We start from the raw sequence: 25,159 nt of genomic DNA on the forward strand, positions 1-25,159 counted from the left end.
AAGGTAGAAAGTGTGACTGGATCTATAGACTGGAAACAGAGAAACATGCTGAACATTTGAAGCTTTGCAGCAGAAATGTTCATGTTACAAATACAGCAGAGCTGATCTGGGATCAGTGTGTTCACACCTGCAGCTACAACAAGGTTTCATGTCTCCACACGTCAGCATGTGAACTTTACTCTGACTCAGTCTGAGCAGTCAGACGGCATATTTTTAAAGTTAACACATCAGCACACACAGAGCTGAGCCCCTCCCACCTGTGCTGAGTTTCAGGTGGAGCCCCGCCTCCTTCCAGGAAGCAGCTCACCTGTGTGTCCGTGTTTAGTGTCCAGGTGTGGAGTGGAGCTTGTTGTTGGTGTGTGAAGAAACTGTAAGTTTGCTTTGTTTCCTCCTTTAACAGTTTGTCTTTAGGAACTTTACTGTTTGTTCAGCTCGTGTTTGATTTCTTCACACAACAAACTGTGTGTGTTTGTATTTCCGGTCTCTCCATTAAAGTCAGTGTGTAATGTTTCCTGGCTAACATCAGCTGTGTGCAGCTTAGTTCAGCACAAATCTGCCGCTCCATAGTTCACGGTAACGGACTCACAGCTGGACCAACGAGGCCGAGTGTGTCCGCCAGAGGACAGAGGACGCAGCGTACGTGATGACGTCACAGCCCTTTACCTCCTTTACTGTCACTGTGAGACACCTGCAGAGTTCTGACGCTAAGCTAGCACACAGCATGCTAACACTAAGCTAAAGCTAAGCTAGCCAAGAACCCAGAGTGAGGTTAAAGCTGAGTAAACACTGACCCCAGACCAGCACCGTGATAAAGTGAGCTGCTGCTGCTGAACTTGAACAGGTAACAAAGTGATGAGCAGTCAGGCTGCAGGTTTCTACCTGTTCATGTTTCTACAGTAGAATCACTTTGAAGTGTCTTTGTGCTGTTTCATCTTTGATTTGTGTTCATAAACACTCAGAGAAACATCACGTGACCTCATCAGGATCTGTGTTGGTGTGTGGGGCTGTACCTCAGCTTCATGTTGTTACATGCTCATTTGTTCATTTTAACATCAAAGTAATGTTATGAGGAGTAATGAAGTAACGTACTCCATTACTTTTAATCAAAGTGTTCTGTGTAATATGTGTAATAATGACTGTTTTGAGTAATGACCAACACTGATCACAACAAAGAGGAAATGCCTCCAACATGCACAAACATTTGAGCCACAACATGCAGTTAATGTGCACAAATGTCTTTGATATGCTGCTCAGTGATGGTGGTGACTGTCAGAGCAGAGCTACTGAGAATCAATAAGTAATATCAATGATGGGATCAGAATCACTAAATTCTTCTCATCCCTGTCAGTATCATACATGTGCTGTATAATGTGATAAATGTAGAGGTGCTGGCTGTTCTCTCACTCTGCTGTTTAGCTGTAAAGGACGCCTCCCTGCCTTTGTCTCATTCATGACCTTTAATAGTCTCTTCTAACATGCAGAGATCTGTATGATCTGTTTCATAGAGTCTAACCAGCCTGTACAGGTAACAACAACAGTCACTGCATCACTGACACACAAACGTCATCTCTGTCAATAACAACATTCATACATGGAATAAAAACACATCAGTGGATCATTGCTGGAGCTGATGTTTGTGCTCCTGGTGCAAAGGCTCTCAGTTTCCTCCTTGAAATAACATCAGTGGTGGGTCAGCGACATGCTTTCTTTCCCTCTCAGGTTTAAATATCTGGGACTCTCCACCGTTTGGTTTTAGAGCTGAAGAAGCTTCTCAGATGAAACGTCTTCCAGAAACTTAAAGACGGCTCTTTTCTCTCCAAGCTCCTTAGATCACATGACCTGGATGACTGAACCTACAGATATATTGACCTGGTTTCTAGGTCACATGACAGGTCAGAGGTCAGCGACTGTAACTCAGTTCCTCCTGTTAATGTGAACTCACTGAGTGTTTGTGGTTTACCTCTCAGACTGACTGAAGATGATGATGGAGGAAGAGGAGGACAGAGCAGAGTCTGCAGGGTCCAGCTGTCCGTCTGTGAGGAGTGACCGGTCCAAAGGTCAAAATCCAGAGTTCAGTGGTGAACCTGGAGCAACGAGGTCAGAGAGCTGAACTCACTGAGTAACAGAAATAATTCTGCACTGACATTATAATCAGTGTTGACTCTGGTTGATTGTCTGACTGTGTTTGTGAGCTGAGAGGAAATGAAAATGAGTTTGTAACAAAAATCAGTTTTGTCCAGTTTTCCTGTAAAAAGCTGAACTCTAATCTAAGAGGATGTTACTGACAGGAAACAGCTGCATTATCTGCAGTCTGTGTGATCACAGCTGCTTCAATCATGTTTGTGTCTGCAGAGGTCAGAGGTCACAGTCTGCAGGGTCCAGCTGTCCGTCTGTGAGGAGTGACCGGTCCAAAGATGAAAATCCAGACTTCAGTGGTGAACCTGGAGCAACGAGGTCAGAGAGCTGTGATGACTCCTTTACATGTTTGTGTTTCCTGGATAAATATGACCTGAAACATCCTCAGATTGTTACAAAGATTCATTAAAAAGAAAACAATGAAAGAGAAAAGATCCAAATGTTCGACTTGGTCATTTGCTGTTTGAGGACAGTGATGCTCATATCTGTGGGGAAAGTGTGACCTGAGTGGGTTCATGTTTGTCTTTAAAGAACAGAGCTGCTCTGATTCTCTTTGTGTCTGATCTGTTAAACAGTCTGAGAGGTCACACAGAGACCCAGCAGCTAAAGCCTGGATCATACTGGCTGCTGTTACTCCATCAGGACAACACTGAACCACAGTGGTGTGGATGTAGTGGATAAATCCCACCATACTGATGCTCAGAGTTAACCACAGGGAACAAAACCAGATGTTACCTTCAGATTGTGACCTTTGGAGTGGACGATGCAGATTTCAATAGAGAATAAATGTTGTTGTTTTTCAGCTGTGAAGAAAGAATCTAATTTTCTGAACTTAAGAATTTATGATGCTGGAAACAACATGGAGACTATAACACAACATTTCCACTGTGTTCATAGAATGAATGTAAAACTGTCAGACATTCATTAAATATGCAAAATGTCTACAGAAGCATCAGAGGGTCAGACGTGAAGCACTCAGTGATTTTGATCAAATGACTCATCAGTTATTGATCTGTACTACACTGATCTACCACGTTAGTAAAGCTGGTGTTCTGGTGGTGGAGGGAGACTCGGATCATGTTCTGGTTTTGGAGCAGTGATCTGCTGATGGTTCAGTTTGATGAGCTTCTTGAAAATCATCCCTGACATCACCACTGAAAGGACGTCCATGAAAACAGACTGAAAATTACTGATATGTTCACAATCTGAGAGTTTAAAACTTGACAGACTTGATTCAGATGAAGTTATTTGAGCAGAAACTCCTGGATCTTTATCCTGTGTGGATCTAATCCTTCATGGTTCCTCCACAGAGTGGACCAGCAGAGCTCAGAGGTTCCCAGTGGTCAGTCTGCCCAGCAGCATCAAACACAGCTGGACTCCATATTTATGGTCTGTACATGTACAACAACTACTGTTACATCTGTTCTGTTCACAGTCATCTCCATGCTGCTCTTTGTAGACCAGTGGATCGTCAGTGTGTCCAACATGGATCTGATGTTTGGCTCCATGATTTCAGTCTGATTGGCTCATTCATAAATATTCTGTTCCAGCTGCTGGAGGACAACATCATCACTTTTGTGAAGAACGAGCTGAAGAAGATCCAGAAGGTTCTGAGTCCAGATTACCCAGAATGCTTAGAGAGTCAGAGGAGCAGCAGCAGAGAGGCGTTTGTGAAGATCACAGTGGACTTCCTGAGGAGAATGAAGCAGGAGGAGCTGGCTGACCGTCTGCAGAGCAGTAAGAGGATTTATCTAAAGATTTAAGCTGCTGGATAAATGAGACATTTTCCAGAGATGGAAGATGGAGCAACATGTTTTAAAGATTAGTTCTTTTTGGAATTGAGTGTTTATTTTTCTTCTCATTCAGAACTTCAAGCTGCAGTTTGTCACCGTAACCTTAAATCCACCCTGAAGAAGAAGTTCCAGCGTGTGTTTGAGGGCATTGCTAAAGCAGGAAACCCAACCCTCCTGAATCAGATCTACACAGAGCTCTACATCACAGAGGGAGGGACTGCAGAGGTCAATGATGAACATGAGGTCAGACAGATTGAAACAGCATCCAGGAAACCAGACAGACCAGAAACAACCATCAGACAAGAAGACATCTTTAAAGCCTCACCTGGAAGAGATGAACCAATCAGAACAGTGCTGACAAAGGGAGTGGCTGGCATTGGGAAAACAGTCTTAACACAGAAATACAGCCTGGACTGGGCTGAAGACAAAGCCAACCAGGACATCCAGTTCATATTTCCATTCACTTTCAGAGAGCTGAATGTGCTGAAAGAGGAAAAGTTCAGCTTGGTGGGACTTGTTCATCACTTCTTTACTGAAACCAAAGAAGCAGGAATCTGCAGCTTTGAAGACTTCCAGGTTGTGTTCATCTTTGATGGTCTGGATGAGTGTCGACTTCCTCTGGACTTCCACAAAACTACAATCCTAACTGACCCTAGAAAGTCCACCTCAGTGGATGTGCTGCTGATAAACCTCATCAGGGGGAAACTGCTTCCCTCTGCTCGCCTCTGGATAACCACACGACCTGCAGCAGCCAATCAGATCCCTCCTGACTGTGTTGGCATGGTGACAGAGGTCAGAGGGTTCACTAACCCACAGAAGGAGGAGTACTTCAGGAAGAGATTCAGAGATGAGGAGCAGGCCAGCAGCATCATCTCCCACATCAAGACATCACGAAGCCTCCACATCATGTGTCACATCCCAGTCTTCTGCTGGATCACTGCTACAGTTCTGGAGGATGTGCTGGAAACCAGAGAGGGAGGACAGCTGCCCAAGACCCTGACTGAGATGTACATCCACTTCCTGGTGGTTCAGGCCAAAGTGAAGAAGGTCAAGTATGATGGAGGAGCTGAGACAGATCCACACTGGAGTCCAGAGAGCAGGAAGATGATGGAGTCTCTGGGAAAACTGGCTTTTGATCAGCTGCAGAAAGGAAACCTGATCTTCTATGAATCAGACCTGACAGAGTGTGGCATCGATATCAGAGCAGCCTCAGTGTACTCAGGAGTGTTCACACAGATCTTTAAAGAGGAGAGCGGACTGTACCAGGACAAGGTGTTCTGCTTCATCCATCTGAGTGTTCAGGAGTTTCTGGCTGCTCTTCATGTCCATCTGACCTTCATCAACTCTGGACTCAATCTGCTGGAACAACAACAAACAACCTCTACATGGTCTAAACTATTTAACAAACTAAAACTTCAATCTCTCCACCAGAGTGCTGTGAACAAGGCCTTACAGAGTCCAAATGGACACCTGGACTTGTTCCTCCGCTTCCTCCTGGGTCTTTCACTGCAGACCAATCAGACTCTCCTACGAGGTCTGCTGACACAGACAGGAAGTAGCTCACAGACCAATCAGGAAACAGTCCAGTACATCAAGAAGAAGCTCAGTGAGAATCTGTCTGCAGAGAAAAGCATCAATCTGATCCACTGTCTGAATGAACTGGATGATCGTTCTCTAGTGGAGGAGATCCAACAGTCCCTGAGATCAGGAAGTCTCTCCACAGGTAAACTGTCTCCTGCTCAGTGGTCAGCTCTGGTCTTCATCTTACTGTCATCAGAAGAAGATCTGGATGTGTTTGACCTGAAGAAATACTCTGCTTCAGAGGAGGCTCTTCTGAGGCTGCTGCCAGTGGTCAAAGCCTCCAACAAGGCTCTGTGAGTAAATCTGTGATCATGTTTATTTTTAAAATGTTGATTAAAAGTGGTCATAGATTTCTTCCATGACAGATCCATGTCCTAAAACCATGAGACAGCGTAGTTGTATAGTATAAAAGAAAAAAGGAGAACTTTTGACCACAATATTGTAACTTGAATGAACTTTTGAAACAGCCTTTAAACATAAAATTTATGAACAGAATCAGTGACAAAGGGCAGCCCTGGTGGAGCCCATCACCCACCGGACTTATTACTATCCAACGTATTGCCGGCTATGCCAACCAAGCTCTTGCAATGGTTGTAAAAGGATCGAATGGCCATAAAATGTTTCTCAGTTTTATTATTTTCAGTCACATCTGTTTTTGATTATTAACTGAATATTTTAAAATTCAGGCTTTTTATGTTATACAAAACATCATATTTTCTTATGATGTCTTGTATTGATTCTGAAGGAATAGTTTTCATCAGTATTGCAGATACCAGCCTGAATTTTACTTTGTATTGGATCAGAAAGGAAATCAGTGGCATCACACATCACTTACAGCAACTTCAGTACCACTCCATTTTAATAAACTGGGGGAGGTGCACCAAGATTCAGTATGAGATAAAGAATTATTTTTAACTGTAAGGTTGGAGAAATCTGTTGTTGGAAATTGGAAGAACAGGTCATCTTAAAAATCACTGCATTGTAGTTTTATTCAGGCCCCTTCAATCTGTGATCGCTGTTGCTTTGCATTGTAAATGCTACTATTACAAAAGTCACAAATATTAGTGTATGTGTGTGTTGTTGGGTAATAAACCAAAAGAACAGAATCTACCAGCACCTCACTGATTTCTGCTTAAAAACAATAAAAAAGCAATAAAGCTCTGATGTGTTTAGTTGATCTTCTCTCCCTTCCCGCTTGATTTCAGACTGAGTGGCTGTAACCTGTCAGACAGAAGCTGTGAAGCTCTGTCCTCAGTCCTGAGCTCCCAGTCCTCCCATCTGACAGAGCTGGACCTGGGTAACAACAACCTGCAGGATTCAGGAGTGAAGCTTCTGTCTGCTGGGATGAAGAGTCAATACTGCAAACTGGAAACGCTGAGGTCAGATCAAGCAATATCGATTTTTTTTCATCAATTAACATCATTTAATCAATTTCATTTGGAAAAAATTAACAGTGTTTATGTTTTGTTTTTTTAATGAATCCATCCAAATCACACTAAACTGCCACATTTGTCTTTTGTAACATGAGGCAATAAGGATTCCAGCATGTCCTGAAACAGTGTTGAAATATTGTAAATGTAGTAGCTCCTCATGGCACCATGAATATACTTTAACACAAGTGTTTCATGTCTTCTTGTCATCCTTTCTTCAGACTGAGTGGCTGTAACCTGTCAGACAGAAGCTGTGAAGCTCTGTCCTCAGTCCTGAGCTCCCAGTCCTCCCGTCTGACAGAGCTGGATCTGGGTAACAACAACCTGCAGGATTCAGGACTGAAGCTTCTATTTTCTGCAGTGGAGAGTCCAAAGTGTACAATTCTCAGGTCAGGATTCAGTCTTTTCTGATGATGATTTAAAACCTGAGTCAGGTCGATAAATGGCTTACTCATTTACAACAGACATGATTTGTCAAATCACCTTATATCTAACCCAAAGGTCCTGTGTTTTACTACTTTGATTTTTTAGTAAAACACAGGACCTCTTAATATTTATCTAAGAGACCATATATAATTTTTTTCCCTGGATCATGTGTGTACCCTCCTGGTTGGAGCTCCAGCAGCCTGTATCAGTGAATGGGACTTTAAATGAAATTGCTGCCCCTGTCAGGAAGAGGTCTGAGTGACACACAAAACAGAAAATATGAGCACTGCATGTGTCTGAGGCTACTCAGATACAGACCTGAATGAGACACTAACTTTGTCTCTGAGAGATAACTTTTATTATTAAATACACTTCATTTCTCATCTGTGTAGAGAATGTAGAGTTTGACATGCTAATATTACAAAATGAAAAATCACACTGAGTCACAAAGAAATTGTTTTGGAGTATTTATGGTTCAGCTGATGAAATTGTTCAAACAAACCAGTAATTTACACCGAAACAGCACAAGTGAAACTTTTTCGAGGGACTTGCACTAAGCTTGTCCTGGTACACCTGTAGAGCCCAGCTTCTATGGACCATGAGCTTAAGTTCTGTGCTGCTCTGATTTATTGCCTGTGCTGTCTTTCAGTTCAGCTTTGTCGAGTCTCTGGTAGGATTTCTTTTACATGACCTGTGTAAAAACAAAACAGGAAACACATTAAGCTGAAGTAAGATGCACAATTTGAAAAATGGGGCACAAAAAATGTTGCTGCTTTCTGGAAAGTGCGTCTAAGAAGACCCAATGGAGAAAGTGAAGAGAAAAATCAAAGATTAAGAAGAAGAAAATGGCAGAGGCAGTTTCTCTTGGACTGCCTGCAGATGGGGTGAGACTCTAGAAACAGGGATGATTGGAGAAAATGCAAAGAGGCCATAGGATAAACCAGGAGATGAATACTCTGGTGTTCTGGGGATAGTGGGAGTGAGAGGGAGAGATGCCAGTAAATGATTTCAAGGATAAATTTGAGAGAATCAGAGCTAAGAAACCAAAGCAAGTGGGGAACTACAAACATATGGACAGACTCATAATTAGGCCAAAGACACATTAAAGCAATTATTACAGGTTTAGAAACAGGGATGGATATGAAGGAGCTTAGCATGAATTTGCATTGAGGAAAGAATAGCAACGAGCATCAGAGGAAACAGTTAGGAAAACTAAAAGGATGTACTGGCAGGAATACTGCAGTACTTTAGGAAGAACTACCGTATTTCCCAGACTACAGAGCGCACCTGAATATTAGCCGCACAAGCTAAAATCAGGGGAAAATCCTGTTTTGTACATACATTAGCCGCACCTGACTAAAAGCCGCAGGTGTTTCAATGTTGACTTATCATATGTAAGAGAATATGCACAAAGCGAATTGTCAGGAAAGAGATGGCTGTTTGGAGACACACCCCTTTTATTAATATTTTGAAAAACAAGTTATGGGTACATATTTGCATAACTTTTTAGGTATATGTACAAGTAGCGGTAATTACAAGTATGAAACATGTACTGTGCTTCATAAATGAGTAACAAATGTAGTACATAACAGTAACCTACAGCACACCAGAACAATTGATTCGGACTACCTTTTAGGCTCAGGTGCAGTGACACGGCTTTAACAAGAAGAAAAGTCAGTCATTCACCATCTTCCTGCGCACTAAAACCACCAAAGTCCTCTCCTCCAGTGTCGGAAACAAACAGGCTCAGGGTGGCTTCGTCATCCACTCTCAGCTTCTTTCTTTCGTTGTCACTTTCAAAACCAAAGAAATCCTCGTTGTCAGTGTCAGAGTCGAACACCCTCAGAAGGGCCGTGGCGGTGTCCTCCTCTCCATCATGCAGCATTCAGCCCTTCGAAATCTGTTGGTGATCGTGGATGTTTTCACACTTTTCCACGCTGTCAGAATCCAATGGTGGAGTTGGGCATAACTTGCTTTTTGCAAGTTTATCGCCGCTCATCATCCAGGCCTCCAGCTGAACGGGTAGCGCTACTTTGAAGTTTGTTTTTCGCGCTACCTCGTACTGCACTACGTTGCCTGACGGATGGACATGTGACCAACATACCACTCTTGAACCCCGATCCTTCCGCCAGGCAACGTAGTGCCGTACAACAGCGGAACAAACAAAACAAATCCGCTCATGGACAATCCATAGAAAAGCCGCACCTGACTAAAAGCCGCAGGGCTCAAAGCTTGTGCAAAAAGTAGCGGCTTATAGCCCGACAATTACGGTACACCAGTTCAGAATGTGTGGAGTACAGTTAAGAACATGAATGCAGACAGGAAACAACAGCAGCTGTTGTAAAGTAAATTCAAACTCCTTCATTAAATGCAGCTGGTTGAGTTGAAAACAATGGAGAATGATTGTGTTACGTTGTTTATTCTCTATAGAAATGGAGCAGGAGTGCATGCAGAGCTGGACGTGGGCTGTATATACATGCGTGTATCTGTTTTGTCTGTGAGCAGAGAAAACAAAGCGCTGGAAATGTCATATTGAAATGTTAAATCAGGAAAATCCTGGAGAAGAGGATAGTTCTAATGTTCAGTTTGTAATGTTGAATTCAACACAGCTCTTAAATGCATAAAAATGACTTCACCTGACGTCAGACTGAACAATCGGATTAGCTACTGATATTGATTTAACCCGTTTAGACCTACCATAGAACCAAGTCCGCCAGAGCTTATATTATATTTTTACATGCTGTAGAGCCATTTTTGGGAGCATTTCAAGTTGCTATACATCAATACAACCATTACAGCCTAAATTTTAATAATATGTATGTATTAAGTGCATAGTAATTACATAAATTGCAAAAAAAGTGCAATAAACTACAAAAAAATTGAAAATCGTTTTTGTTTTTTTAACATATATTTCTAGTTAGAGAAATTTAAGAGGCTTATCCCTCAAAACTGTAAATACAAAAAAGTTGCACAAAATAGTTTCCCACCTCAGGAAATTTATTTTGAGTGCCTTCATAGTTTTATTTTTGAAATACACCAATTTTTATATACTGCAGGAAAAACGAAAATAAATATTATACTGCAAATTTGCAAAATAACAGCATATGCATCAAAATAAACTATTTCCAGCAGAGCAATATGAGTCCTAAGCATATGTGGAAGGAAACTGTAACCTAGGACAAGCTGATGGCATAAGATGTAAATACAACTCCTCAGGTTTCATATGCAAAAAAAATTATTGCGCTAGCTCACGTGATTACAGTGCTACCGGGATTTAAAAATAGTTGCGCAAAACGGAGTGTGCCCACTCTGACCAGTTTTAAAGGGTTAAAGCAAGAAAATATGGTATTAGCATTAGATGCCAATTCCTATTAACCTTAAATTAGCATTACCTGCTAATGGCAGTCTACTTAGCATTAACTCCTCACTAATGTAATGCTAATCCACATCAAATTATCTTTAGCTTTAGCATTAGCTGCTAGCTTCAGCCTACCTAGCACTAGCTGCTCACATTGTTAAAAGGGAAGAGAAAACGATATTAGCATTAGCTTGTAATAATTATTCACCCCTAATTAGAATTAGCCACTAATGGCAGCATACTTAGCATTAACTCCTCACATCGTTTTAAATTACAAATGATGCTAACTTGCATTAAATTAGACTGCTGTTATTAGCTAATGCTATTTAGCAGTAGCTGCTCACATTGCTATAAAGCAAAGGAAAACGATATGAGCATTAGGTTCTAATGCGTATTTGCCTTAAATTAGACGTAGGTGGGCAGCACGGTGGCACGATGGTTAGCACTGTTGCCGCACAGCAAGAAGGTCCTGAGTTCAATTCCACCATCAGGCCGGGGTCTTTCTGTGTGGAGTTTGCATGTTCTCCCCGTGTTTGCGTGGGTTCCCTCCGGGTACTCCGGCTTCCTCCCACCGTCCAAAGACATGCAGCTTGTGGGGATAGGTTAATTGGATAATCCAAATTGCCACTAGGTGTGAATGTGCGAGTGAATGTGAGTGTGAATGGTTGTCTGTCCCTGTGTGTTAGCCCTGCGACAGACTGGCGACCTGTCCAGGGTGTACCCCGCCTTTCGCCCTATGACAGCTGGGATAGGCTCCAGTGCCCCCCGCGACCCTGAAAAGGATAAGCGGAAGCGAATGGATGGATGGATGGATAGACGTAGGTGCTAATGGCGGCCTACTTAGCATTAGCAGCTCAGATGTTGTAATGCTAGGGAAAAGAGTGTTAGCATTAGCCGTTCACAATGTTATAAAGTTAAGGGAAATAGTGTTAGCATTAGCTACTCACATTGTTAAAAAGTGTTAGCATTAGTGCACAATGCTAATTCACATCAAATTAGCATTAGTTAATAACGGCAGCCTATTTAGCATTAGCAGATAATGTTGACCTTGGCCCACTGGAAAAGTTCAGAACTAAAGATTTAGGAGTGTTTCTCGATAGCTCTTTCTCGTTTGAGAAACAAATAAATTCTGTTATTAAAACCAGCTGTAAGGTTTATATTGTTGATTGTCATTTATGCTTAGAAATATTTACTCATATATGCTTAGAGTTGTATAATCGATTGCATGATGATAGAGGTTTGATCCTGAGTAGTCTGTAAAGACTCTGTGTGCCTTCCAGAGTGCTCTGGCATGCACACACCACTTGGGGCCATGAGAGAGGTCGTACCCTCTCTTACTGATTTATGGTGTAGGACAGGGGTCTCAAACTCAATTTAGCTGGGGGCTGCTGCAGGCAGAGTCTGGGTGAGGCTGGGCCGCATTAGGTTTTCCACAAGAAAGGCATGGTTAAAAAAATTCCAATCCTCTCAAATCTCTTTATTTTTATTTTTTAACACAAAATATGAAAAATAAATAAACAAATTAAGAATTAATAAGAAAATCAATCAATCTGTAATACATAAATAAAATAATAATAAGATATTTTTAGTCAGTGAACTTGTGTGTATCTTTCAGTCTTCTATATCTGCTGTATTTAGATTGAAATGTCTGTATTAACAGTTCTATAACCTTCTTCTGAACATGAATGGAACACTGTAGAAAATGAACTGTTCTTCTGAACATGGCTTCTCTTGCCTACTCCTTGCTGCTAGAGACCTGGCAGCGTTTCCTCTCGCATAGCCGAGCCAGATTTGGCCTGAGGGAGGAAGCAGTTGCGACCCTCAGTATGTCTTGAAGATGATCATCCGTAAGTCTGGACCTGTACTTGGACTTATTGAAGTTCAAAGTGGAGAAGAGCTTTTGGCACAAGTATGTGCTACCAAAAAGGCACATGGTCCACTTGAACATTCGGGAAAGCCGAGGGAAACTAGGGCTCAAGTCTCTCAAAAATTGTCCAAGCTTGTCTGCTTTTCCACTCACCTCCCTGAACTTTGCTTTGAGTTCAAATGACATCAACATACTCGTCAGCACTGAATGGTGTGCCTGCATCCACGAGTGCCTTGCATGCTGGGAAATGGCAAAGTCTCTTTAATACATTTCCCCTGCTGAGCCAACGTACCTCAGTGAAGTCGAGCACATCCCCATATTCTGACTCCATTTCCTCTAGAAAAGCACAGAACCTTCGGTGCTTTAAGCCCCTGGATCTGATTTGGTTGATGCATTTCACAACAATAGACATCACATTGTCAAACTTCAGGCATTTGCTGCAAAGGACCTGCTGATGGATGATGCAGTGCAGAGCAATGGCCTCCTCCACGCCTTCCTCTTCCAGTTTGTTTTGTGCCACCAGTCCATGTTTCCTCCCTGTCATTGATGGCGCTCCATCTGTTGTTATTCCAACAAACCTCTTCCATGGCAAACCAACATTCTCAATGGCATCACACAGCTTGTAAATATCTGCTGAGCGGTGGTCTGGCCATGCATTGGAATTACTGTGAGCAGCTCCTGTCATCAACACCACGGACATACATTGGGAGCTGGGCAGTGTCGGTGATGTCTGTGGTCTCATCAAGAGCGACTGAGTATACACTGAAACATTTGGCTTTCTCACACAGTTGGTCATAAATGTCACTTGACAGGTCAGAAATGCGATCTGCTGCGGTGTTGGCAGAAAGGCTGATGTTGCTAAACTGACCTTTCTTTCCCGGACAGACTATATTTGCAGCGTGCAATATGCACTTTTAGACAAATGCACCTTCTGTGAATGGCTTCCCTGCTTTAGCAATCATCTCACTAACCACGTGGCTCCGACTGCTGCATTATTCTCTTTGGTTGCTTTCTTGGAGAAATCTTGCTGCCTCAGTAGATCTGTTTTAAGACTGGCAACCCGGTTCGCTCTCTCGTCTCCCTGGTATTTTGCATCCAGCTCAGCATGTCTAGTTGTGTAATGACGTTTCAAATTGTATTCCTTGTGCAGCGCAACTTTCTCTGTGCAAATAAGACAGGTCGGGGTGCCCCTGTGCTCAACAAAGAAATATTGCATTGCCCACTTTTCCTGAAATTGTCGGTGCTCATCACCAACCTTTCTCTTCACCGCAGGCTTTGAAAAAGACATGTTTGGGGCTATGTGACATTTATAATTCTACTTGGTGTCACTGTCGCATTGAAGTTTCAATCAAGCGTTTAGCCGACGGACGGGGAACGTCTCAACGCGTAGAGAAGGTTATTTCTGCTTCTTTTTCTTGCAACCGTAGCACGGCGATCGGCAGATAAAAAGCCGGTAGCAGTCTCCTTTGTTTTTACGCTCGATGTTCATGTCTTTCATGACGACACGAACACCGTGGCGTTTGCAGATGGTAGAAAGTGCAGGGATAGCGAGCGCAAAAAAGGCGACTGCTCACGGCGCCGGGCTGTTGTTACAGGAGAAAGAAGCGGAAATGACACCGTGACATATAACAAATAACATCAGCTGTTTCTGATGTTAGTTGTTTTGACTGCTTTTACATTATATTGAAATATATGTAATGTTCATGTTTGCTGCAATGCAAACGCAGTGATGCAAATAAAAACATGGAGCCACAAATTACGGTGCGACCCTATAATTAGTCCGGGTTACCGGGGACTGTTGTTGCCGATGAACAGGTGTCGCTATGTGACTGCAGACTAAATTGGGCTGCATTGAGTTCATGACTTTTCTTTTATCCCGCCGCCTACGCATCACTGTGAGAGTTAATATGAGATCTCTCTCTGTGGAAAAATAACTTTAAATCCCACTGACGTGTGTATAAATCTATATACGTATAATGTCCCGCTGGGCAGCAACTTAAAAAACAACTTTTTTTGAAGTGTTGTGAACGCAGCGCGCTGGGGCGAATGTCGGCGTTTGCCCAATAGAAAGGAGGAAGCCAGCCAGGCACAGAAAGAAAGAAACACTCCAGGGCAACGCTGCTGGAACTTTGACTCATTGAGAAATGTTTCCCTGCTTGCATCAAGCCCGGCTGGTGTCCCCTGAGATCCATATCCCACCCTGATTGGTGGGTTAATTCAGCTCCGCCCACAACACTGTAAAGTGTCATACATTATCAAACTAACATTACATTTTCATATTAAGGTGGGGCCAAAAACTATCGTCCTGCGGGCCGCAATTGGCCCGCGGGCCGCGAGTTTGAGACCCCTGGTGTAGGAGGACACCTACTCTGTGTCTGGTTAAGTATAAGAGCCCTTTGTTAGGGGGACCGCTGGACTCTTAGCACCAGCTTTGGGGTCACAGGGTCACATCTGGAACACACACACACACACACACAGACACAGACACACACACACAGACACACACACACACACACAGACAGACACACACACAGACACAGACACACACAGACACAGACACAGACACACACACACAGACACACACATACAGACACACAGACACACACACACACACAGACACACACACACAGACACACACACACACACACACACACACAGACACACACACACACACACACAGACACACACACACACACACACAGACACACACAGACACACACACACACACACACAGACACAGACACAGACACACACACACACACAGACACACACACACACACACACACACAGACACACACACACAGACACACACACACACACACACACACACACACACACACAGACACACACACACACACACACACACACACACAGACACACACACACACACACAGACACACACACACAGACACACACACACACACACAGACACACACACACACACACAGACACACACACACACACACACAGACACAGACACACAGACACAGACACACAGACACGCACGCGCACACACACACAGACATGCACGCACACAGACAGACAGACACGCACACACAGACACACACACACAGACACGCACGCACACACAGACACGCACGCACACACACACACAGACACGCACACACACACAGACACGCACGCACACACACACACAGACACACACACACACACACACACAGACACAGACACACAGACAGACACACACAGACACGCACGCACACACACACACAGACACGCACGCACACACACACAGACACGCACACACACACACACACACGCACGCGCACGCACGCACGCGCACGCACGCACACAGACACGCACACAGACACACACACACAGACACGCACGCACGCACACACGCACACAGACACACACACACACACACACACACACGCACACACACACACAGACGCACACACACGCACACGCACGCACACACACACACAGACGCACGCACACACACACACACACAGACACAGACACAGACAGACACACACACAGACACAGACACACACAGACACACACACAGACACAGACACACACAGACACAGACACAGACAGACACACACAGACACAGACACACAGACACAGACACAGACACACAGACACAGACACACAGACACACAGACACACACACACACAGACACACACACACAGACACACACAGACACACACACAGACACAGACACACACAGACACAGACAGACACACACAGACACAGACACACACTCACACACACACACACACACACAGACACACACACACACACTATGCACAGACACACACTCACACACACACACACACACACAGACACACACACACACACACACTATGCACAGACTGGTACTCTTTGTTCATACCTGTGTAAGACGTCATAATGAACTTGTGCATATTCATGTAAGCTCAATAAAGAGCAGTGTTACGAGGGAGCAGACGAGAGCGACTGAGGTCAAGTGAAGGAACGGCGCTGTCACAGTTCTCTCCCTCATCAATTGTCTGGTTCCAGCGGTGGGTCTGTGCTAGACGACCCATCACCAGCTTTTTCCACTGGTTACCAGTACGTGGTAGAATCCACTTCCAGATCTGGTTGTCTTTAAATCTGTGAATGGATTGGCTCCATCTTATCTCTCTTTAACAAAAGAATCCAAGTGGAGCCCTCAGGTCTGCAGATAAGCAGCTTCTGACCAGAACTAGACGTAAAAACAGAGGTGAGCTTTATCGATGGCTGCAGCCAAACTCTGGAACAGTCGCCCTTCACATCAGGTCGTCACCAACACTGGACATTTTTAAAAGCCGGTTGGAAACACATTTGTACTCTGTAGCTTTCAATCCTGACCAGTCTTTATAGTCATTACTGTGTATGTTTCCTATTTTCTCTCTACTCTGTGCAGCACTTTGGCTCAAGCTGTTTTTAAATGTGCTGATAAATAAATGTAGATTTCTTTGAATAAAACAGTGGAGCCGAGCTTTGAGCTCAGTGTGTAACAGTGTGTGTGTGAGAGCCATGTAATGTCCATGTGTGCATGCTGACTGCGCTGCTCTGACCCCCCTCCTCCTTTCAGGGTGGAGCCTGCTGGAGTCCGATGGTTGAGACCAGGTCTGAGGAAGTGTAAGTGTGTTTTTAATGGGATTCATGAAAACAAAGCAGCACACATTCAACCATCTTCATCATGTCAGGAGTCATCATCAAAGTGTCAATCAATGAACAGATGATGGATCAATAACTGCAGCTGGATTGTGTTTGTTCTCTCCATCAGATTCCTGTCAACTCACAATCGACACAAACACAGTGAACACAAAGCTCCAACTGTCTGACAACAACAGGAAGGTGACACATGTGGAGGTTCAGTCATATCCTGATCATCCAGACAGATTTGATTACTGGGAACAGCTGCTGTGTAGAAATGGTCTGACTGGTCGCTGTTACTGGGAGGTCGAGTGGAGAGGAGGCGTTGATATATCAGTGAGTTACAGAAGCATCAGAAGGAAAGGAGACAGTGATGACTGTGTGTTTGGATGGAATGATCAGTCCTGGAGTCTGATCTGCTCTGATGATGGTCCTGGTTCTGTCTGGCACAATAAGATAAAAACATCCATCTCCTCCTCCTCCTCCTCCTCCTCTGTCTCTAACAGAGCAGCAGTGTATGTGGACTGTCCTGCTGGCACTCTGTCCTTCTACAGAGTCTCCTCTGACACTCTGATCCACCTCCACACCTTCAACACCACATTCACTCAAACTCTTTATCCTGGGTTTAGGTTCTGGTCTGGTTCCTCAGTGTCCCTGTGCTGATCCAACAGACAGTTTCCATGACTGCAAGTGTTGAGTGGAAAAATGCTACATTGCATTATTGCATCCTCTCACCACAGGAGGCGCTGTTGGCACCACTGATTGCTGATCAGCTGTTCTCTGATGATCTGATTGATACTGTGAATAACGGGACTCACTGAACTCTGTGACACAGTGAAGATTACAGAGTTTAACTTCACCCTTTAAGACTGACCACAGAACCAAGTCCGCCAGAGCTTTTGTTATATTTTTACATGCTGTGGAGCCATTTGTGGGAGCATTTCAAGTTGCTATACATCAATACAACTGTTATAGCCCTAATTTTAATAATATGTTTGCATTAAGTCCATAGTAACTACATAAACTGCAAAAACAACCTCTGCTCATCCATCTCTGTGTGTATCAGGATACATTTGGTTCATAATACACAGAAAAATCAGAGTTATTACCTGTAATAAATGTGAAAGATTCCTGCAGTGATAACCAGGCAGGACTGAAACACATCCAAGCTGTCACCACGGTAACAGCACCGCCCATCCACAGGTGAGGGGAGGAGCAAAAAGAGGGACTTTGACCATTTTATACTAAAAACACTCAACTAATGTTTCTAATATGAAACAAATAAGCCCACATTAATGTGAGCGTTTATTAAATAATAATAATGATGATTTCCTCCTGATCTCATTTCCACAGCAGAGAAAACTGTGGTGTATATTGAGGTGGAGGGTGTGGTCTGTGGCTCAGGTGTAGAGTGAGGGTGGGGTGCACCACAGCAGCATGCTGGGACTGCTGAGGGTGGAGGAGGGAGTGATGATGACATCAGAGCTGCAGCACAGAGACCAGTGAACACACAGTCTGTTCATCTTTGCATAGATACAATATACAGCACAATATTGAATGACAGACACGCTGTGGGAGCTTCCACAGATACACTGACGTCAGCATCCAGAGTCCTCCTGCTGCTCCCCCCTCAGAGCCCCGTGATCAGCACCAACACATTCAGTTAGATGACAGAGTCCAGCTGCAGCTAGAATCAGCTCCCCTCTGTGAACAACAGCACAGCGTCAGTGTTTCACACTCAGTGAAAGGAGGAAACAGCAGAAGAACACCATGTGTGCTACGTTTCCCAGGACACACTACAAACTGCACAAATACAGAGCAGCACGTGGAAGGACCTGGAGCTGCATTTACAGAGCTGCAGACAGCGTGATGTCCTGTATGGACAGGTGGAAGGAACCAAGTCCTCAGCTGGAACACTCGTGTTTGTCCACAGACAGGAAACACAGCAGGAAACTTCCTCACAGAAGTGCAGCTCATGGATAACACACTTCCTGTCAGTCAGAATGAGGCTGCAGCCAAACACAGAAAGGTGTTTTTGTCCAGATGAGCCCAGAGAAGAAACACGAGTGTTCACAGACATCAGAAGCTCAGAGAGGTGAAACATGAGGTTGGAGTCCTCGTCAGCATCCAGAAGAGCTGCTGTGAAACCCTGAGTACTCATGACAGACTCTGATGGCACAAACACATCATGATTCAAACAGAAAGACAAACATGGAGCTCCTGATCCTCCTGCATGAGAACAAGCTGACATGAGCGCTGTGTCTGAGAGTGTCTCCCTGTCACAGTGACAATAACACAGCTGCTGCTCACAGTCATTAAACTGACCTGAGGTCAGCTGTGCTCCTTACATATGAACCATGTGACCTCACATCAGTGCTGTGGATGACTGTAGTCATAGAAGAGTAGAGCTGTAGCAGGTGGTGTGAGGAGGAGGTGGTGTATTCTAGTTAACGCAGTACTGAAACACTCCAGCAGAGGGCGCTGTTAAGTCCTTATTGTAACACAGTTACTGTGTGCAGTTAGACTTCATACATAATCTGCACTTATTTCCATCAGACATGCTGTCAGGAAATGATTGGTTTCTATTGATTCTACTTCCTGTTGACTCGTTTGATGACAGTGAAACAATCACAGCTGATTGTGTGATGATGTAAACTGTCACTGTTACATTCAGTGTGTGTGACATAATGTTAGTGCAGGCTGATAACAGCCTGGTTCTGTTAGAAACACATGAACGTGTCCATAGATCAGTGTGTGTTTAACATGAGAGCTTCAGCCCTGCTGATGTGTTAAATAAAGACATGCAGGAAAACTGATGAGACTCTGAAATAACTCTTTATATTTATAATGTAACTCTGCATCAAAAGAACAACAAAGGATCCCAGACAGGTTTCTGTGAACAAAGACCATTCTGATGTTTCTGTGTTTCTAACACTTTGACATTATTAGTAAACAGACTGCAGTGAGCAGCATTTATAAAGAGCTTCTATATAAAGATATGACAGCTGTTTGACAAGTTTATCACTCTGTGTTTGGACCTGATCAGTCCAGCTGTTTACTTGAAACATGTTCATTTACCTGTTCTGTTATATTCATGTTCTTGTCTCTGTTGAAAACACATTTTAATGTCCCTCAGATTTTTCTCCCAGATGAATAAATATAAAAATGACACAAACTGACTGCAGCTACTTTTTGTCCTTTCTGTCAAAAACCTTCATGTGACTCATGAGAGACACGTTTCAGCTGTTTGTGACAGATCAGAGGCCAACAAGTCATTTATAACACTTTCCATCATTGTTTAAAGTTCTCAGTGTTTCTGTGTTGCTGCGTATAGGATCTCCCAGCATCATCACTGTGCTGTCCAATCATTGTGTGCGAGGTTACCCTTATAGTGCGATGTGTGTTTGCACAAAGAGAAGCATGTGTGTCAAATATAAATAAGCACAGAACAGAAACAGCTGCTCGTTTCTTCTGTTTAGAGTCAAGTTAGTGTTTTGTGTCTTTGTTTGAGGCCTGATGTCGAGCAGAGGTGTGTGTAACTGCACTGCTCTGTTATATGTGTGAAGTGTGTGCTTCTCTTCAGCATCATCTTTGTCACTGCTGATTCCTTTGTGTCATCATGTGTTGAGAAGAGAGAACAGTTATAACGGAGGAGCAAAAGGAAGCCCTGAAATCTGCATCAACAAGGAAGTGTTGGCTCACCAGTGATCCCAGCAGAGCCACTGGTTTGGCTCCAGTTGTTCTAGATTCAATGATGTTGTTGCTACAGATACATGTCAGCATCTTTATTGAATTTAATATGAAGCAGAAATGGTGTCATTAGGAGAAGAAGAGGAGAACAAGTCCGGCGAGGAGGCAGCAGCTCTTAAAGATGAAACAGCAGCTCAGCCCTGAGCTCAGAGAGCTGCACATGAAAAAGCTCCTCAAGCAGATCCTGTCAGAGGTTTGTCATCAACAGGAGGAACTGTTCACATCATAGGATGAAGATGCTGTCAGCTGGATGAAGAAGGTTATTTAATGCAAACGTTCACACTGAAGTCAAATTGTTGTCGTGTTGAACAGATTCATGTACTGATCGTCTCCAGAATGTTAGAAGAGCTTCAATGAATCATTAGAAACAACTTACAGCTGCACAGCTGTGTCAAACACATCTGTGTGTCATTGTGGGATTGTTGTGTTTCTACATGTGACACACGTCTAAAACATGCACACAATCTGAACACAAACAGGGACTCATGTGTTCCCACAGCCAGATGCTGAGAGCCATTTCCTTGTAGTCCTGTGTCTACATACATGAACCATTAGATGTTATTGGAATGATTGTCAGCTCTGATAGTTTCATGTGTGTTTAGCTGGACGCTGTTTGATCCTCGACATGTTTAAAGGTGTCCAGTCCTGAGACACTGGGGCTGGAAACAGCTGTGATGTCATTGGACTGTCACACAGACAGAAGTGCATGAAGTGAGCAGCCGAGGAGCCGCTGATGTTTTGGATTCAACAGCATTTGAAAGGTCGACACAGACACATTTGCACACAGAAAGCTGAATCTGTCATATGCCACAGTGAACTCACTGTTCAGTGTTTTTCAGGAAGCTTCTTAACTGCCTCTGCTGCCAAACAAGCAGCTGATGTCCTTGAGAAGAAGCTGAAGAAGTCTTCAACAACAAATACAGGAAGTGGACTTTCAAATACTAGATTCACTTTAGACTCACAGAGAAATGACTCAACCAGCTGTGTTTGACTATATGAAAGGTCAGTGTGTGTCTGCACACAGACTGTTGTGTTGGACTGTTATTCAGTTGTCTGCTGAATGTTTTCAAATGTCTGCATCTCAGCTGTGATGAGGCTGGGGGTCATGGGAGGCCACCGTAGCAGCCTCTTCAACATCATGACATCATCATAAATGCTGCTGGACTGTCTGATGGGCTGACGGTGAAAAAGCCGTCGGGAAGGAAACAGAAGACATTTCAGAGGCTGCAGCAGATTTCTTTGATTCGGGGCCTTTTTCAGCTTTATTGGACAGAGCAGTGAAGATAAGTGACAGCAAAGCAGAGAGAAAGGGGGCGTGGCCCGGGTCAAAGCCAGGCCAGCTGCTCTCCACCTCGTGGTCACCTGCTCATCCTAGTGAGCTCCACCAGCAGCCCTTTCACACACTTTACACTGTCAAACACTGTGTGTGGACCTCAGCTAACAACAGGCTACATTTAAGTCTGGACTACATGCTTTTATATTGTTTTTATTCCATCAGCAGCTCAACATCATGAGCAGCTTTGACATAAAGACATCAAACTCAAGCTGACTTTAAACTACTTTTAATACAGGGGCTCAAAAACAACAACATCTTTATTATATATCAGGACACAAAGTCATTTCATCTCAAAGGGAAACAGCTTTATTTGGAATAACCAGCACTATCAACTGGTTTGGGATCTCCACCAGTTTCATGTCTTTGCAGCTTCTCCAACAAAGTTCCTGTAAAATCAGCATGTTTGTCTTTATTGGTTTGATAGTGATTGATTATTCAGTCCCAATCTGCTGTCATCTAAAGAACAAAATGATGTTTCTATGAGTCACAAAGCTCCAGATGTTGTCGGCTTCACAAAGAAAACAAAGAACTTAAACACAAAGTGTTTGGAGCCAAAATGTTCCCAAGCTGCTCTTTTTGAAATGGCAGAGGTACAGTGGTGTCTAACAGCACACTGTGGAAGGCAAACATGTTATTGTTGGATGAAACTTCATGAATCCTTTGTAGATTTGAGCTGTTGGAGCCTTTCTTTTCTCTTCAGGTGTACAGATGCTGAGGAGGCAGGTGAAGCAGGTGGAGCTGTTGTGATGCTGCAGAGGGTGTGTCTTAGTAACTCTGTGAGGCAGAACTGGATCCAACATTGTGGATGTGTTGATGTTGGAGCCATTAAGAGTCTCTGGCCACACTGTAGGATTTCCCTTTGATCCACTGTGGGGGCATTTTGGAGTCTGTCAGTGAAACTCTTCATGTTTGTGTTTGACTCCAGTTTATAGAAACAGAGAAATGTGTCATGCTTTTGTTCGGCCTCCACAAATACACACATTTGTTCATTGGTTGGACTTTTTGGAAGGAGACACATTGAAAACCATGTTAATAAGATCTTGTTGTTTCCTGTGGATCCGACACAGAGAGTGGACTTCAGACAGAAAGCGTGGAAGAGATTTTAGAGGCCGTGTGTGGCAACAGGAAGTTTCTGTGTGTTTGCTGATCTTACATGTGGAAAACAACACGTGATGTTTGTGAAGTCCTACAATGATCATTGTTCTCACAGCATTTTGAGTGGGAACAGTTCAAACTGGGAGTAGTGGGAGTTATTTACTGATTGAAACAAGCTGAATGTTTCTGTGACGATGAAGATCAGCAGCTCAGCTGATCAATGAACTGACATCTATCAGTCGTTTCATGAGATGAAGTCATCAGCAGACATTTGTTCTGACTGTGTGATGAATGTCAGAACGTCAGGGCTCTGCTTTAGTCACTGCTTGATGATCATTGGCTCATTGTTGAATCCAGGGGCCCAGTCTGACCTCTGACCTTTGCTGCAGGTCTTCTGTGTTATCTCCACTTTCATGTCTGATCTTCTGCTGTATCGTCCAAAATAAACATCTGGATCATTTCCAACACTTCAGCAGATCTTTAGTTTGGGCAGTGCAGCACAGAATAACACATATTGTACTATACTGCCCACTTCCTGATCTTATTGGATCTGTGTGTGAGGTTGGTGAAGGAAACACATGTTTACTGAGTGAGTCGCTGCCATTAGGAACTAGTTTTTATATCACAGCCTGGAAATCACACAGGACCATTTCTGCAAGTGAAAAGTCGTCATTGGAGGAAAATCATTGTGTAGTTTATGCGACTGTTGTTTGTAAATGAAGACTTGTCCCAACTACATGTGCTGCTGACCCTTGACCTTTTCTTTAGGTGCACAGAGGAGTCTGTGGGAACATCCAGAACTGAGGCATCTTGTGTACAAACGTGTTCAGACCAGATGTCAAATGATGTCAGATGTCATCCGTGAATGGATGCAACTGTGGATCGTTCCAATAAAATGAGGCAGTTTTGTAAGTACAAGCCCACTACAACCCATCATCAACATTTTAAATTACATTATACATCTTCACTGATATAAAGCACCACTATTTTAACCTGATTCACTTTTTCCACCCTAACAGTTCATTCCTCAAATCAAACAAGATATTTGACCCTAAAAAAATGCATCAACAAATAATTTTGTAATAAAATATTTATTCTTCAACTTTTACAAGTGAAATCAAACAAGTGTGTTTAAGAGTGAAACCAGAGTGGAAGCTGCTCATATAGAGTCCAACCCAGGCTAAAGTAAGCTGAGTAGAGCAGCACCATCAGTGTCGGCTCTCTGAACACGGTGCAAGATCGCCATCTGCAGGACTAAACTAGTTTTTCTCGCCCTCCTCGTCAACATCAAGATGATGTCATCGTACAGCAACTGATTCCCTGTCCGTCTGGAACAAAGCATTTACATTAAAAAAGACATTTACAGAAAATACAAACACCAACAACACATCTCATCATCACATGATATTTTATTATTTATTATATTATATATTTTTATTGTACCATCAACATCAACAAATACCAGCATATTTTCTTTGAGATTGAGTAGAGTGGACCTTTCCCTTGGTTCACTTCCTGCTCGCAGCATCAGCTGACCTCTGACTTCCTGGTTAAGGTCTCTCAGCGTTGACTGGAATATCAAATCGGACTCACACCATGTTCTTGTAATGTGGTCATGTCTGTCCGCTGTTTGAAGAGCATCTCTGGCCTAAACACAATAGGAAGAACAACAACACGGCTAAAAAAAACAACACATTTCCATATTAGATGAAGGGCACCGTAACTGGAAATGGTAACATTCATCTGATGCTGCTTTG

The 25,159-nt window shown here is 43.5% G+C and overlaps 1 protein-coding gene across 2 annotated transcripts; it reads left to right on the forward strand.

Annotated features, from left to right (window-relative positions):
* Positions 1-181: 181 nt before the first annotated feature.
* LOC309704935 (protein NLRC3-like) lies at positions 182-24,593 on the forward strand. 2 transcript variants are annotated; one of them, XM_082530448.1, is made up of 10 exons: positions 182-370; positions 1,968-2,097; positions 2,353-2,454; positions 3,447-3,525; positions 3,687-3,873; positions 4,003-5,803; positions 6,716-6,889; positions 7,162-7,329; positions 17,157-17,203; positions 17,352-18,257. In XM_082530448.1, exons 2-10 carry the CDS (start codon positions 1,979-1,981, stop codon positions 17,882-17,884), a joined length of 3,210 nt encoding a protein of 1,069 aa, XP_082386574.1. In that variant the 5' UTR covers positions 182-370; positions 1,968-1,978; the 3' UTR covers positions 17,885-18,257. The 2 variants fall into 2 exon arrangements, with proteins under 2 accessions (XP_082386574.1, XP_082386575.1); XM_082530449.1 differs by lacking the exons at positions 17,157-17,203; positions 17,352-18,257 and adding an exon at positions 24,171-24,593 and having other exon boundaries at positions 183-370.
* The last annotated feature ends 566 nt before the right edge of the window (positions 24,594-25,159 follow it).

Source organism: Aulonocara stuartgranti, assembly GCF_965226115.1.
Source record: "Aulonocara stuartgranti genome assembly, chromosome: 4".
Taxonomy (NCBI): Eukaryota; Metazoa; Chordata; class Actinopteri; order Cichliformes; family Cichlidae; genus Aulonocara; species Aulonocara stuartgranti.

Coding starts and splice junctions, on each gene's coding strand:
- LOC309704935 (XM_082530448.1), top strand. CDS start 1,979: ATGATGATGGAGGAAGAGGAGGACAGAGCAGAGTCTGCAGGGTCCAGC. Junction 2,098..2,352: donor GGTGAACCTGGAGCAACGAG/GTCAGAGAGCTG, acceptor TTGTGTCTGCAG/AGGTCAGAGGTCACAGTCTG. Junction 2,455..3,446: donor GGTGAACCTGGAGCAACGAG/GTCAGAGAGCTG, acceptor GTTCCTCCACAG/AGTGGACCAGCAGAGCTCAG.